Raw genomic sequence first — 13,029 nt, forward strand, 5'->3', positions numbered from 1 at the left:
CCAGGCGACGCAGTAGTGTAGCGCTATTACGTCGCCAGCGATCTGTGCTGCTGTCTGTAAGGAGTTTGTACGCCTCCCCGTGACCCCGTGGCTTTTCTCGGGGTGTTCCAGTTTTCTCCTGCATCCCAAGGTCACCTGGATGTAATTGAGCTGCAAAGGGGCTGGACGGGCCCGTTCCCGTGCTGTGTCACTGATTAAATAAAATAACAAACGTCGATTGGAAAGGTCCAGAGCAGGAATTCGCAACCCTTGCTTAATGGTAAAAGGTTGGGGGTCCCCTGGTTTAGAGGGGCATGGGCAAATGGGTCTCACTCAGTGGCTCTGAATGGATGAGTTGAATTGAAGGGCCTGTTTCTGTGCTCTATAAGTGTATGATTACCAGGCACGAGGAGTTGGCATCAGTGGAGATGATTCTACTGGAGAGCTAGCAGGCCTTCGGTGGGCTGTTTGACAGACATTGGTTTGGTGGTTTGATCTGACCCTGTCTTTGTGGAGACAGACGTGTCTGTGTATGTACTCTGGAGGGATTGAGCTGATCGCACGTGCCTCAAGTTGGTGAGACGATGGCCCAGCTAGAAGCAGAGACCCGGGTTCGATCCTGACCTTGGCTACTGTTCATGTGGAGTTTGCACGTTCTCCCTGTCACTGTCGGGTGCTCTGGTTTCCTCCCGTGTCCCAAGTATGTGTGGGTTGATAGGTCAATTGAACACAGTAAGTTACTGTACCCCAAGTGTGTAAGTGCACAGTAGAGTCTTGAGGTAGTGGATGAGAATGTGGTGGAGTAAAACAGGATTAATAAGGGATTGGTGTGGCTGGCATGAACTTGCTGGGCTGAAGGGCCTACTTCCCTGATTTAGACTGAAACAAAGAGTGCAACACCAGAAGTAAAAGGGTACTCTACTGACATACCACGCTAGAGACTTAGAGTCACAGAAACTGGCCCTTCGGCCTATCTAATCCATGCTGAACCATTTAGACTGCCTAACTCCCATTGATTTGCATGGGGACCACGGCCCTCCATACCTGTACCATCCACATATGTATCCAAGTTTTTCTTGAAAGCGTTGAAATCGAGCTTGCACAGGCAATTTGTTCCATGCTCTCACCACCCTCTGAGTGAAGAAGTTTCCCCTCGGGTTCCCCTTAACTTTTTCACCTTTAACCCATGAGATCTAGTTATGGTCCCACCCAACCTCAAAATAGCCCTCTTGCATTCATCCTACCTATACAACTCATAATTTTGTTTACCTCTATCAAGTCCTCCCTCAATCTTCTACGTTCCAAGGAATAAAGTCCTCACCTCTTCCATCTTTCCATATAACTCAGGTCCTCCAGTTCTGGCAACATCCCTGTAAATTCTCTCTGTACTCTTTCAACCTTAATTAAATCCTTCCTGTAGGTAGGTGACTGAAAATTAGGCCTCTCCAACGCCTTGTACAACTTCAATGTCCCATCTTCTGTACTCAGTACTTTGATTTATGAAGACCAATTTGTCAAAGCTCTCTTTGTGACCCTTTCTACCTGTGCCGGCAATTTCAATGAATGATGGACCTGTATTCTGCCACACTACTCGGAGCCCTACCACTCACTGTGTAAGACCTACCCTGATTGGTCCTACTGAAGTGCAACACCGCACGCTTGCTTGCATTAAATTCCATCTGCCATTTTTCCAGCCAGTTCAGATCCCTCTGCAAGTCGTGATTGTTTTCTTCGCTGTCTCCAGCCTTGGCATCGTCTGTGGTTAGCGTTAAACCTCCAAAGATTCTTCACAGGATAGACAAACATAAAATAAACTCTAGCAACATATGATAGATAGATAGATAGATAGATACTTTATTCATCCCCATGGGGAAATTCAACTTTTTTCCAATGTCCCATACACTTGTTGTAGCAAAACTAATTACATACAATACTTAACTCAGTAAAAAATATGATATGCATCTAAATCACTATCTCAAAAAGCATTAATAATAGCTTTTAAAAAGTTCTTAAGTCCTGGCGGTAGAATTGTAAAGCCTAATGGCATTGGGGAGAATTGACCTCTTCATCCTGTCTGAGGAGCATTGCATCGATAGTAACCTGTCGCTGAAACTGCTTCTCTGTCTCTGGATGGTGCTATGTAGAGGATGTTCAGAGTTTTCCATAATTGACCGTAGCCTACTCAGCGCCCTTCGCTCAGCTACCGATGTTAAACTCTCCAGTACTTTGCCCACGACAGAGCCCGCCTTCCTTACCAGCTTATTAAGACGTGAGGCGTCCCTCTTCTTAATGCTTCCTCCCCAACACGCCACCACAAAGAAGAGGGCGCTCTCCACAACTGACCTATAGAACATCTTCAGCATCTCACTACAGACATTGAATGACGCCAACCTTCTTAGGAAGTACAGTTGACTCTGTGCCTTCCTGCACAAGGCATCTGTGTTGGCAGTCCAGTCTAGCTTCTCGTCTAACTGTACTCCCAGATACTTGTAGGTCTTAACCTGCTCCACACATTCTCCATTAATGATCACTGGCTCCATATGAGGCCTAGATCTCCTAAAGTCCACCACCATCTCCTTGGTCTTGGTGATATTGAGACGCAGGTAGTTTGAGTTGCACCATATCACAAAGTCCTGTATCAGTTTCCTATACTACTCCTCCTGTCCATTCCTGACACACCCCACTATGGCCGTGTCATCAGCGAACTTCTGCACATGGCAGGACTCCGAGTTATATTGGAAGTCTGATGTGTACAGGGTGAACAGGACCGGAGAGAGTACGGTTCCCTGCGGCGCCCTTGTGCTGCTGACCACCGTGTCAGACCTACAGTCAATCTTTCCTTTCGGTTAGTCCTGACGAAGGGTCTCGGCCCGAAACGTCGACAGCGCTTCTCCCTATAGATGCTGCCTGGCCCGCTGTGTTCCACCAGCATTTTGTGTGTGTTGTTGGTTGGAGATATTAGAGTATCTCAAAGGAGGAGAGGTTGCTAGTGAATTTCAGAGCTAAAACTCATTGGTAGTTCAAAATGTTGGAGTAATTAAAATCCGGAAATTGCGTGTGTTCGGTTTGACTGAAATTTGCTAAACTAGAGAGCTGAGTAAGAACGAGGAGAGTGTTGAAATGAAAGATGGCGAACTTTTAAAAAAATTGAGACATTGCTGAACAGAGAGCTAGTGTAATTTGCAAAGAGCTGGTGCTTTTTCCAGAAATGATGGCTCCTAAGTGTTAATAGAATGTGTGTGGATCGCCTGAGCCTGCTGGGAAAGTAATTAAGCTGAATATCATGGGAATAGAGGGCAGGGTGAGCTGTTGTTGAATATAATGCCGACTAGTGAGGAGAAAGTGAGTGAGTCAGCGAGGGGGAGGTACATGGATGGACTGTACATAGTCTTTTGTACATAATTGACCTAGATACCATTACATCTGAAAATAGCGAGGCAATGGGAGGAGACAGTGCAGCCTTTTCTTTGGAAGTGATTGTACACTCATTATACGCCCGTCCAGAAAACAAAGTAAAATTTAATATGATAGCGGAGCATTGCATATCGTTATGATGAAACCGTAGAAGGTCCTGGGTTGGCGTGAGAGGTTCGGTGTTCGGTGTCAAGTGTGTGTGAGGTCATGAGCCCTTGTGAAGGGCTGAGGATGGGTGATTAAGTCCTCTTCGTGCATGGGTCAAGGCACACGCGGACATTGTCACCTTCAGATGAGTCACTTCACCCAGCACAATCCTCGCTGATTTGATTTAATGCAAGCGGTGCATTTCACTGAATGCTTCTATGTGCATGTGACAAAAAAGAAACTAATCTTTAATCTTTGGACAAACTAAACGTTGGAAGGCACAACAATGGAAGAAAGTTTAGGGAAACTTCATGCAGAATGGAAGGACAATTTTGTAATCTTTTAATTTGTTAGTAAATAATTGGTAAGATAGCTTAACTCATTAACTATCTGAAAGTTGAATTCAGGTGAATTTTTTTTCTCTGTTGGTCAGTTTTATAACTAGTCCACCAGGTAGAATAGTGAAGGTTTTCAAGGTTCAGCACAGACTGTTTAAGAGTACAATTCCATCAGGAATGCCCATTTCTCTTCACCTTGACGGTTTGTCCCGGGTGGATCCAGAATGGTTGGATGTTGCAGGGAGGGTGAATGTTCGTTACGCGCCCATCCTGCGCCGCTATTTCCTTGTCGGAGACATCTGATTAGTTCTGCTCTTTGCTGTTTCACAGATGGCGAACTGTACTCTGCGACAATGAACGACTTCCTTGGCACGGAGCCAGTTATTCTGCGGAATCTAGGGCATCGCTACTCGATGAAGACCGAGTACCTCGCTACCTGGCTGAGCGGTAATGGCTTAAAATAGTTTACCTTCTGCAGGCTTCTGCGATTTTTATCAAATGAATGGCGGGATTGGTGACGACAGGAATATCTTCTAATGTCAACATGAACTTGGGTGAAGTGTCGTAATCCAAAATAAATTTGTCTTTGCATTGCCCCATCAATTACTCCGGGGAGGGGCAAGTACAGAGTAAAGCTCCCCCTGCGCTGATCCATCACGTGGCCAGCCCCAGGGCAGGACAAAACAGGTTAAATATGAAGTAATCCTAAACACAAAGTCTGCAGGTCCTCAAAGTCCAAAGCAACACATGCAAAGTGCTGGAGGAACTCAGCAGGTCAGGTAGCATCCATGGAAATGAATAAACAGTCAATGTTTCAGAATCAGGTTTAATATCTCCGGTATATGTTGTGAAATTTGTTAACTTTAAGGCAATGGTACAATGAAATACATGAGAAATCCATACACAGGAAAAAAAATGAATTACAGTAAGTATAGTATATCTATGTATAGGTGTCTGTGTATCATATATATGTTAATTAAAATAAGTAGTGCAAAAATAACAGAAATAGAAATAACAGAAACAGAAAGAGGTAGTTTTCATGGATTCAATATTCATTTAGAAATCAGATTACAAAGGGGAACAAGCTGTTCCTTAATCGTTGAGTGTGTGGCTTCAGGCTTTTGTACCTCCTTCCTGATGGTAGCGGTGGGCAGAGGGCATGTCCTGGGTGGTGGGCATCCTCGATGATGTACTCCATCTCCTTAAGGCACCGCTCCTTGAAGAGAAGTCTTGAGATCCTTCCCGATGAAGGGTCTTGGCCTGAAATGTCGACTGTCCATTCATTTCCACAGATGCCGCCTGACCTGCTGAGCTCCTCCAGCATTTTGTGTGTGTTGCTTTAAATATGAAGCAATGTTCGCCCTGTTATCTAATCAAGCTCTCCAGGGCAGGCGCAACGAGGGTTACATCCCTCTGCACGCCCGGGTCACGGAGAACACAGATTAAATTAGATTGAGATTCTGATTCATTTATTCATCACGGGTGCATCGAAGCATGCGGTCAAATGTGTTGTTTCGTTGACCTCCGTTACAACTAGAAGATGTGCTGGGGGCAGTCGGGAAGTGTTGCCGCATGTTCTGGTGCCCACCAGGTTCGCAGGACAAAGCAAGTGACAAACTCAGAGGGTGGTGAGAGTGTGGAGCCAGCTGCCGGCGCAAGTGGTAAACGCAAGCTCGATGTCAACAGTTAAGAGAAATTTGGATAGGTGCATGGAGGGCTATGGTCCCGGTGCAGGTCGATGGGAGTAGGCAGTTTAAATGGTTCGGCATGGACTAGATGGGCCGAAGGGCCTGGTTCTGCGCTGTGCTTTCCTATAACTTTACCTCAGCAAAACATGACCCGATGCTCCCACCCATCAGTGTGCATATACATTCAGTCCTTTTTAAAAAAAAACACACAGTTAAGTTAGAGCCACAACCTCGACAGAGGCCGCAGCTTGGCGCCATCCTGACCGGAGTCCCCCTGCACTATCCCACCTGGCATTCCCAGGGCAGGGACAGCATGGGTTAAAGACAGGGCAGAGGTCCCACTTGGCTGGCCTGTCAGACTCGCCCAGTGTGCGCTTGGCATGGCACCCATCACAGCCTCTCTACCTCATTGCTTCAGAGCGTCAGTGCTGCCCGAGCAGAGTTTGCACGTCCACCCTGTGACGGTGCAGCTCCCGTCAGCCAATGGGATTCCTCCCCCAGAGGGGATCTCATGAAGCGTGCCGATAGAGTGGACATGGAGAGGATGTTTCCGTTAGCGGAAGCCTTTACCAGAGGACACAGCCTTAGAATAGAAGGACAACACTTTGAAACAGAGATAAGGAGGAATTTCTTTAGCCAGAGTGTGTTGAATCTTTGGAATTCATTGCCACAGATGGTTGTGGAGACCAAGTCATTGGGCGTATATTTAAAGCAGTGGTTGATAAGTTTTTGATTAGAGAAATGTTTTGGAGAGAAGACAGGAGAATGGGGTTGAGAGGGAAAATAGATGGGCTATGATCAAGTGACTCTAAGTGCGGAATGTCCCAATTCTGCTCTTGCGTGTTCCGCCCACATCCCAAATATGTGCTGCTGGCAAGTTAATTAGCCACTGTCCATACTAGGTGGGTGACTGGAGAACTGGGGGGGCAGTTGATGGGCCCATGAGAGAGAAGGGCATTACAGGGAAATCAGTGGCAGAATGGGATTTTTCAGAATGATAATCCGACATTGAGTCTATGGACCAAATGGCCATCCCCTATGTCATAAACTATGATATTCCATCTAATAGTTCCAGAGTGGGGACTGCACTTTGCACTGTCCTTTCATGCCAGCTTGTAAGGATTTGCAGACACATGGGACACAGTGATTATTCTTTTACCAGTGTATTCAATTTCCTTCTCTGTCAGCAGTTTTGTATCCTCAAATGTCACTGGAAACCGTGTTGCTTCTCCCCCGGGAGAGGTGGTAATACTGAAGTAACCTCTTTGCCCTCATCCTGCACAGTGGCTTCCGCTCCGCTGGTATAAGCTGAGCACAGCCAACCTGACGTAAATTCATCATCTCCCCTTGCGGGTCAGTTTCACTCTCAGTTTCAGGCTCTCAAGTAGTCCCGGATACTTTAACTGAATCCCGAACTTCAGTTGTGTTCTAACCCAACAGTTCGTTTCCTCTCTGTGTCATCCACCTCCTCCCCCCTTCTCCCAGGGACTCTTAGACCATAAAACAGCGGAGCAGAACAGGCCATTTGGCCCATAGAGTCTACTCTGTCATTCTATCATGGATGATTTCTCGTCTCTCTCAAGTCTCTCGTAGCTTGCTTATCTACCATTGAACCACTGGCTGATTTATTATCTTCCTCAGTGCTACTGTCCTGCTTTCTCCCTGTAACTTTTGGATGACCTTTGTAACGTTCTCGCTCGGGTGTGAAGTAACGCCGAGGTAAACGTCGAGATAAACCAGAATCAATGCAAACGAGACCGCAGTAAGATTAACCATTTACTGTTCACTCTTCACATTAACGCATGGTGAAAACTGTTGAAAAACAATACAAGATTGGTACAGTGTTTGTTCCCTTCTAAATATCACATTTACATTGTGAATACTTGCAAAGGTAAAACTACAATAACTACATTACATTAAAGTGCAGCATACAGTCAGAATCTAGCTGCTCCATTGGCTGCTTTAGACACACTTCAATACAAACTATCCCGACTCTTTAACTGACGAAAAGGTAAACCTTACCGACCGTCGTTACTTTTAACAGAATCGGCGTTAACATTTTAACTCAAAATACCGATTATCTAATGACTTACAGCGTTGCTTTCACTGTGTCTTTGGTGCATAGAGAGACCCTAGTCAGCGTTATGGTCGCACATGTGAGTGACCCCCGCCCTTGCGTGAATCTCAAACCGGTAATTCCCCACAAGACGCGGCGAACCCGGATGTGACGTCATCGCAGCCGCGATGTATTACAGACAAATCAATTGATTTAAACAATCCTAACTTTAACTAAAAAATGCTAACAAATTACTACGCGAAAATATTATAAACTAAATAACTGCCATAAAGGCAGCACACTCCCCGCTTGGCCTTCGTAAGGTCACAATGAACATAATACGAACTTCAGTCTCTAAATCAGTCGTTAGGTAGAAGTAGAATGACTTCTGTAACAGGCCTTTGGTAAATTTTCCCATCGCCTTGGTCGGTAGTTTTCAACTCGACGTCCCTGACATGTCCATCCCTACTAGGGAATGTGGCAGTGATTCTGGCCATTGGCCAGCAGTTGCCGGCGATTTGCTTGTCCTTGAGCAGGACTAAATCTCCAACTTGAAGGTCCCTTCTCCATTGCTTTGTGTACAGGTTCTTATCGGAGAAGTCCCCTGGTGGAGGGGCAGCTCCTGCCTTCTGCGTAAGGAGCATTGATGACGACAGTATGAAGGGGTTTTCCGGGTCAGAAGACACGGGTAGGAGTGGTCGTGCATTCATAATGGCTGTGACCTCTGCCATTGGTGTGCCCAGTACCTCGTGGGTCGATCGGATGCTTTGCTGCATCTCAGGTCTCCTTTTCGTGGTTTTTTGCAAGGGCGTGAACCGCTTGACTGCCTGCTCTTTGTTGTTTGGCAAGCACTGGCGTGGTTCTCTGAAAGGTAGTGGGGCGACCCCACTATTTGCTTTGTCTCTGAAGACCTTGGTGTCCTCCGTTTTTAAGATGGTGGCGTCTTGAGCCGATGGAGCGAGTTTATTATCATGCTCCTTTTGAGCAAAGACAGACTGACCGAGCGTCTCGTCAGTTACTTTGCGCTTGTTAAAGCCTTGTGGTGCTTCCTGGACGCACATGGAACTTGTGCGGGGTTGAAGAATCATATGGCGGCTACTCTCTAGCACATTGGTCTTGAGTGTGTTAGCCGTTGATTTGTGTTCGTTGCCAGGGCACACCTCTCCTATCACCACCCAGCCCAGATCCAGGCGTTGGGCGAAGGGGGCGTCGTGTGGTCCATTGACCTGCTGCCTAACCTTATGTACCCGGAGAACATCTCTTCCTAATAGCAGGAGTATTTCTGCTTCTGGATCCAGCTCTGGGATGTGTTTGGCGATGTGGTGGAGATGTGGTTGGTGTAGCACCGCACTTGGCGTCGGGATCTCAGTGCGGTTATTCAAGATTTTCTCGCACTCTACGAGTGGGGGGAGACAGATGAGGACTTTACCATCCAGGGACTCGATCTGGAAGCCTTCGGCCCTCCTTCCGTAAGTTTTCATGTTGCCTGAGCAAGTTCTAAGGTAGTATGGGAACTGCTCACTCTCGATGTTGAACAAGTTAAAGAACTTTGGACTGACTAGCGAGCGGTTGCTCTGATCGTCCAGAATTACGTAGGCTTTGATGGCCTTGTCTTTGGCTCCCTTAGGGTACACCTTAGTGAGACAGATCTTTGAACAAGAACGGCTTGCCTGAGCTTGACCGCAAACTTCCGTACAGCTCGAGCTGACAACAGTTGTCCTGGAGTGAGCTTCTCCCTCCCCGCCGTCCTGTTGTGGGGGTGAAGGAGCGTTGTCGGTTTGCGGTGACGGGCCAGGATGCATGGCCCAGTCGTGATTAGTGCTATCACAATCCAGGCACTTCACGGCGATCGTACACTCTCTCGCACAGTGAGAGGTCGAGGAACAGCATCTAAAGCATATCCCTTTCTCCTCGAGGAGGGCCTTCTTCTCTTCAAGGGGTTTTTCCCTAAACGTTCTGCATCTTTTGAGGGGGTGGGGTTTGTTATGCAATGGACAATTCTTGCTAGAGTCGTTGTTAGTTGTAAGGACTTCAGTCTTAAGCGCTGAGACTGGTTTAGTAATGTTGGAATTATTCGAAGTGGATTTATCTGGCTTGGTGTAAATTGTACTGCTTCCTGGACCTATGAGGCTAGGATCGTTTCGCTTCTTCGCCTCCTTGCACACGAACCTGGTGAAATACTCGAAGGGAGGGAATTGACCTTCGTGTTCTTCCTTGTAATCTGAGGCAACGGACAACCACCTGTCCTGCAGCCCAAATGGAAGTTTGTCCACGAGTTGTCTAATCCCGGTTGGAGTGTCTAGGTATACTAGACCAGCTGAGTGGCCATCTTCTTTGGCGCCTTGAATCTCCATGAGTAAATCTCCAAATTCTCTTAGCTTGGTGTGGTCCTTGGCTGACACCTTAGGAAAATTTCCCAAACGTTGGCATAGCGCCGCCTCAATAATTTCGGGGGCTCCGTAGCCCTCCTGAAGTCTCTCCCATGCTTTCTTCAATGCTAGCTCGGGTTTGTTGATGTACACTGAACGCATGCGTCTCACCTGTTCGCATGATTCTTTTCCCAGCCATTTTGCCATAAGATCCAACTCCTGGGTTGCTCTGAGCTGGAATCCGTCGATAGCGTTGGTGAAAGTGGAGTACCATGCACGGTAATTTTCGGGTTTATCGTCAAACCGGTATAGTCCTGAAGTGACGAGATCCCGTCGTGCGAAATACCGTGCTGCGGATTCATCTGCAGGTGGCGTGCGGGCTGAGGGAACATGTCCACAGGTACATGACTGAGGGCGTACATCTGTTATGGGATTTGCTGGTCTGGACTCAGTCTTTGCCTCTCTTCTCCCCAAATCCGGTAAGTTCGGTGTCGAGAAGTACTTGTCGTGAGCCCTTGCATTCCTGGGTTCATCGCGGAGTTGCGAGGGTAAATTATCTTCCTCGGATGGACGTGATGCCGTCGGGCCTCTCCAAGACTCCTCGTGAAGTGGGACGTTATCGAATAAGTAAGGAGAGGAAGAAAGAGTCTTCCATTTCATTTGAGATTGGACATAGTCCCTTGTACGTTCCAATCCGATCTTTTCTGAGGTAGATTTTCCGTCCTTCGGATCATGCATTTCTTCGGCGTCTTCTATTAACTCTGCTTCCACCTCGGCAGCTGCTGCTTCTCGTTCTAGCTTCAGCGCTTCTAACCGTGCCTCTACCCTTTTCCTTTCCAATTCGTTTTCGGCTTCTCTGGCAGCCGCTTCGGCTTCTCTGGCGGCCTTTTCCTTCTGGTTTTCGGCTTCTCTGGCAGTCGCTTCGGCTTCTCTGGCAGCCTTTTCCTTCTGGTTTTCGGCTTCTCTGGCAGCCGCTTCGGCTTCTCTGGCAGCCTTTTCCTTCTGGTTTTCGGCTTCTCTGGCAGCCGCTTTCATCTTTACTTCTAATTCTTCTTTGGCAAAGCGCGCTCGCACCTTGGCGGCTTCTGCTTTCGCTCTTGCTTGGGTGGCCTTACTTGATGCCCTACTGCCCCTGTCGCAGGATGACGATGACTTTGACAACGACTTGATGCTGGATCGGGTTGACATGGCTGCACTTTAAACACCTGATAATGCCGCTTTTTCACTGTAACGTTCTCGCTCGGGTGTGAAGTAACGCCGAGGTAAACGTCGAGATAAACCAGAATCAATGCAAACGAGACCGCAGTAAGATTAACCATTTACTGTTCACTCTTCACATTAACGCATGGTGAAAACTGTTGAAAAACAATACAAGATTGGTACAGTGTTTGTTCCCTTCTAAATATCACATTTACATTGTGAATACTTGCAAAGGTAAAACTACAATAACTACATTACATTAAAGTGCAGCATACAGTCAGAATCTAGCTGCTCCATTGGCTGCTTTAGACACACTTCAATACAAACTATCCCGACTCTTTAACTGACGAAAAGGTAAACCTTACCGACCGTCGTTACTTTTAACAGAATCGGCGTTAACATTTTAACTCAAAATACCGATTATCTAATGACTTACAGCGTTGCTTTCACTGTGTCTTTGGTGCATAGAGAGACCCTAGTCAGCGTTATGGTCGCACATGTGAGTGACCCCCGCCCTTGCGTGAATCTCAAACCGGTAATTCCCCACAAGACGCGGCGAACCCGGATGTGACGTCATCGCAGCCGCGATGTATTACAGACAAATCAATTGATTTAAACAATCCTAACTTTAACTAAAAAATGCTAACAAATTACTACGCGAAAATATTATAAACTAAATAACTGCCATAAAGGCAGCACACCCTTGCTAATTAAGAATCTATCAACTTCCGCTTTAAATATACCCAATTGGCTTGGCCTCCACAGCCGTCTGAGGCAATGAACTTCACGGATTCCCCACCCACTAGCAAAAAGAAATCCTCCTCACCTCTGTCGTCATCTTTTTGTAAGTTATGTACCCAGTGAATATACAGGATCAGCAAAGTAGTCAGGCAGATATGTGCAGGAGAGTGGACAGTCGAGGTTTCGGATCAAGGATCTTGGTAAGGACTTAGGAACGGAAATATTGGCTGCCCATTTCCTTCCAGATCTCTTCCAATATTCTGTTTGTCGCTGCTGGTCCTACCACTTGTGGTCGCTTGTGTCTCCATGTAGCCAGGGATCCGAGTGCAGGTCCTGGTGGATTTGACGTTGAGCTACAGCTCAGAAACAGGCCCTTCGGCCCACTATGCTGAACTGTTATTCTGCCTTGTTCCATTGACCCACACTTGGACTGTAGCCCTCCTGTCCATGTACTTATCCGTATTTCTCTTAAATCTTGCAAGTAAATTGCACGTCCCATTTGAGCTGGTAGCTCGTTCCACACTCACAACACCCTCTAAGTGAAGAAGGACCTCTTAAACATTTCACCTCTCACCCTTAACCTATGAGCCCTAGTTTCTGTCTCACCCAACTTCAGTGGAAAAGGTGGGTAAACAACACATTTCATGACATACGCTGGTGGTATTAAATCTGATTCTGATCATTTCTCTACCTGTACCCCTCACAGTTTTGTACACCTCTGTCAAATCTCCCTTCATTCTCCTATGCTCCAGGGAACTACTACTGGTTATCCGGGCCCTCGTTTTGACCTCAGACTCCAGTTCATCCAACCCCGCCATTGATTTGTGAAGAATGAGGTTCCCCTGTGAGGCTCTGACTGAGGAGAGAAAAGAAAATTGACTTAGTTTAACCTTCACTGCTGTGCCTGTTGATACAGCGTGCCATAATGGACCGATATAATCAGAATCCGGTGTATAATCACTTAAATGATGTAAAACCTGTTGTTTTGTGCATTGTGGTACAATGCAATGACATAAAATTACTATAATTTATAGAAAGTAAATAAATAATGCAAATAGAGAAGGAAATGGGTTTGGGTCAAAACACACACAAGGAGC

At 46.7% G+C, this 13,029-nt stretch overlaps 2 protein-coding genes across 3 annotated transcripts in view; one reads left to right on the forward strand and one right to left on the reverse strand.

The window, feature by feature from the left end:
• sema4c (sema domain, immunoglobulin domain (Ig), transmembrane domain (TM) and short cytoplasmic domain, (semaphorin) 4C) overlaps positions 1 to 13,029 on the forward strand; it is a 134,758-nt gene that overhangs the window by 83,798 nt on the left and 37,931 nt on the right. For both annotated transcript variants that reach the window (XM_073059267.1, XM_073059277.1), the window contains exon 7: positions 4,209 to 4,325. In XM_073059267.1, coding sequence (XP_072915368.1) covers positions 4,209 to 4,325 — 117 coding nt within the window. The remainder of the gene's footprint in view (positions 1 to 4,208; positions 4,326 to 13,029) is intronic.
• LOC140736314 (uncharacterized) lies at positions 6,120 to 11,860 on the reverse strand. Its single transcript, XM_073062322.1, has 3 exons — positions 11,628 to 11,860; positions 8,249 to 11,346; positions 6,120 to 6,149 (listed from the first exon to the last, which is right to left on the reverse strand). The coding sequence occupies exons 2-3, from the start codon at positions 11,177 to 11,179 to the stop codon at positions 6,120 to 6,122; spliced, it is 2,961 nt and encodes a 986-aa protein (XP_072918423.1). The 5' UTR covers positions 11,180 to 11,346; positions 11,628 to 11,860.

Source organism: Hemitrygon akajei, chromosome 1, assembly GCF_048418815.1.
Source record: "Hemitrygon akajei chromosome 1, sHemAka1.3, whole genome shotgun sequence".
Classification (NCBI taxonomy): domain Eukaryota; kingdom Metazoa; phylum Chordata; class Chondrichthyes; order Myliobatiformes; family Dasyatidae; genus Hemitrygon; species Hemitrygon akajei.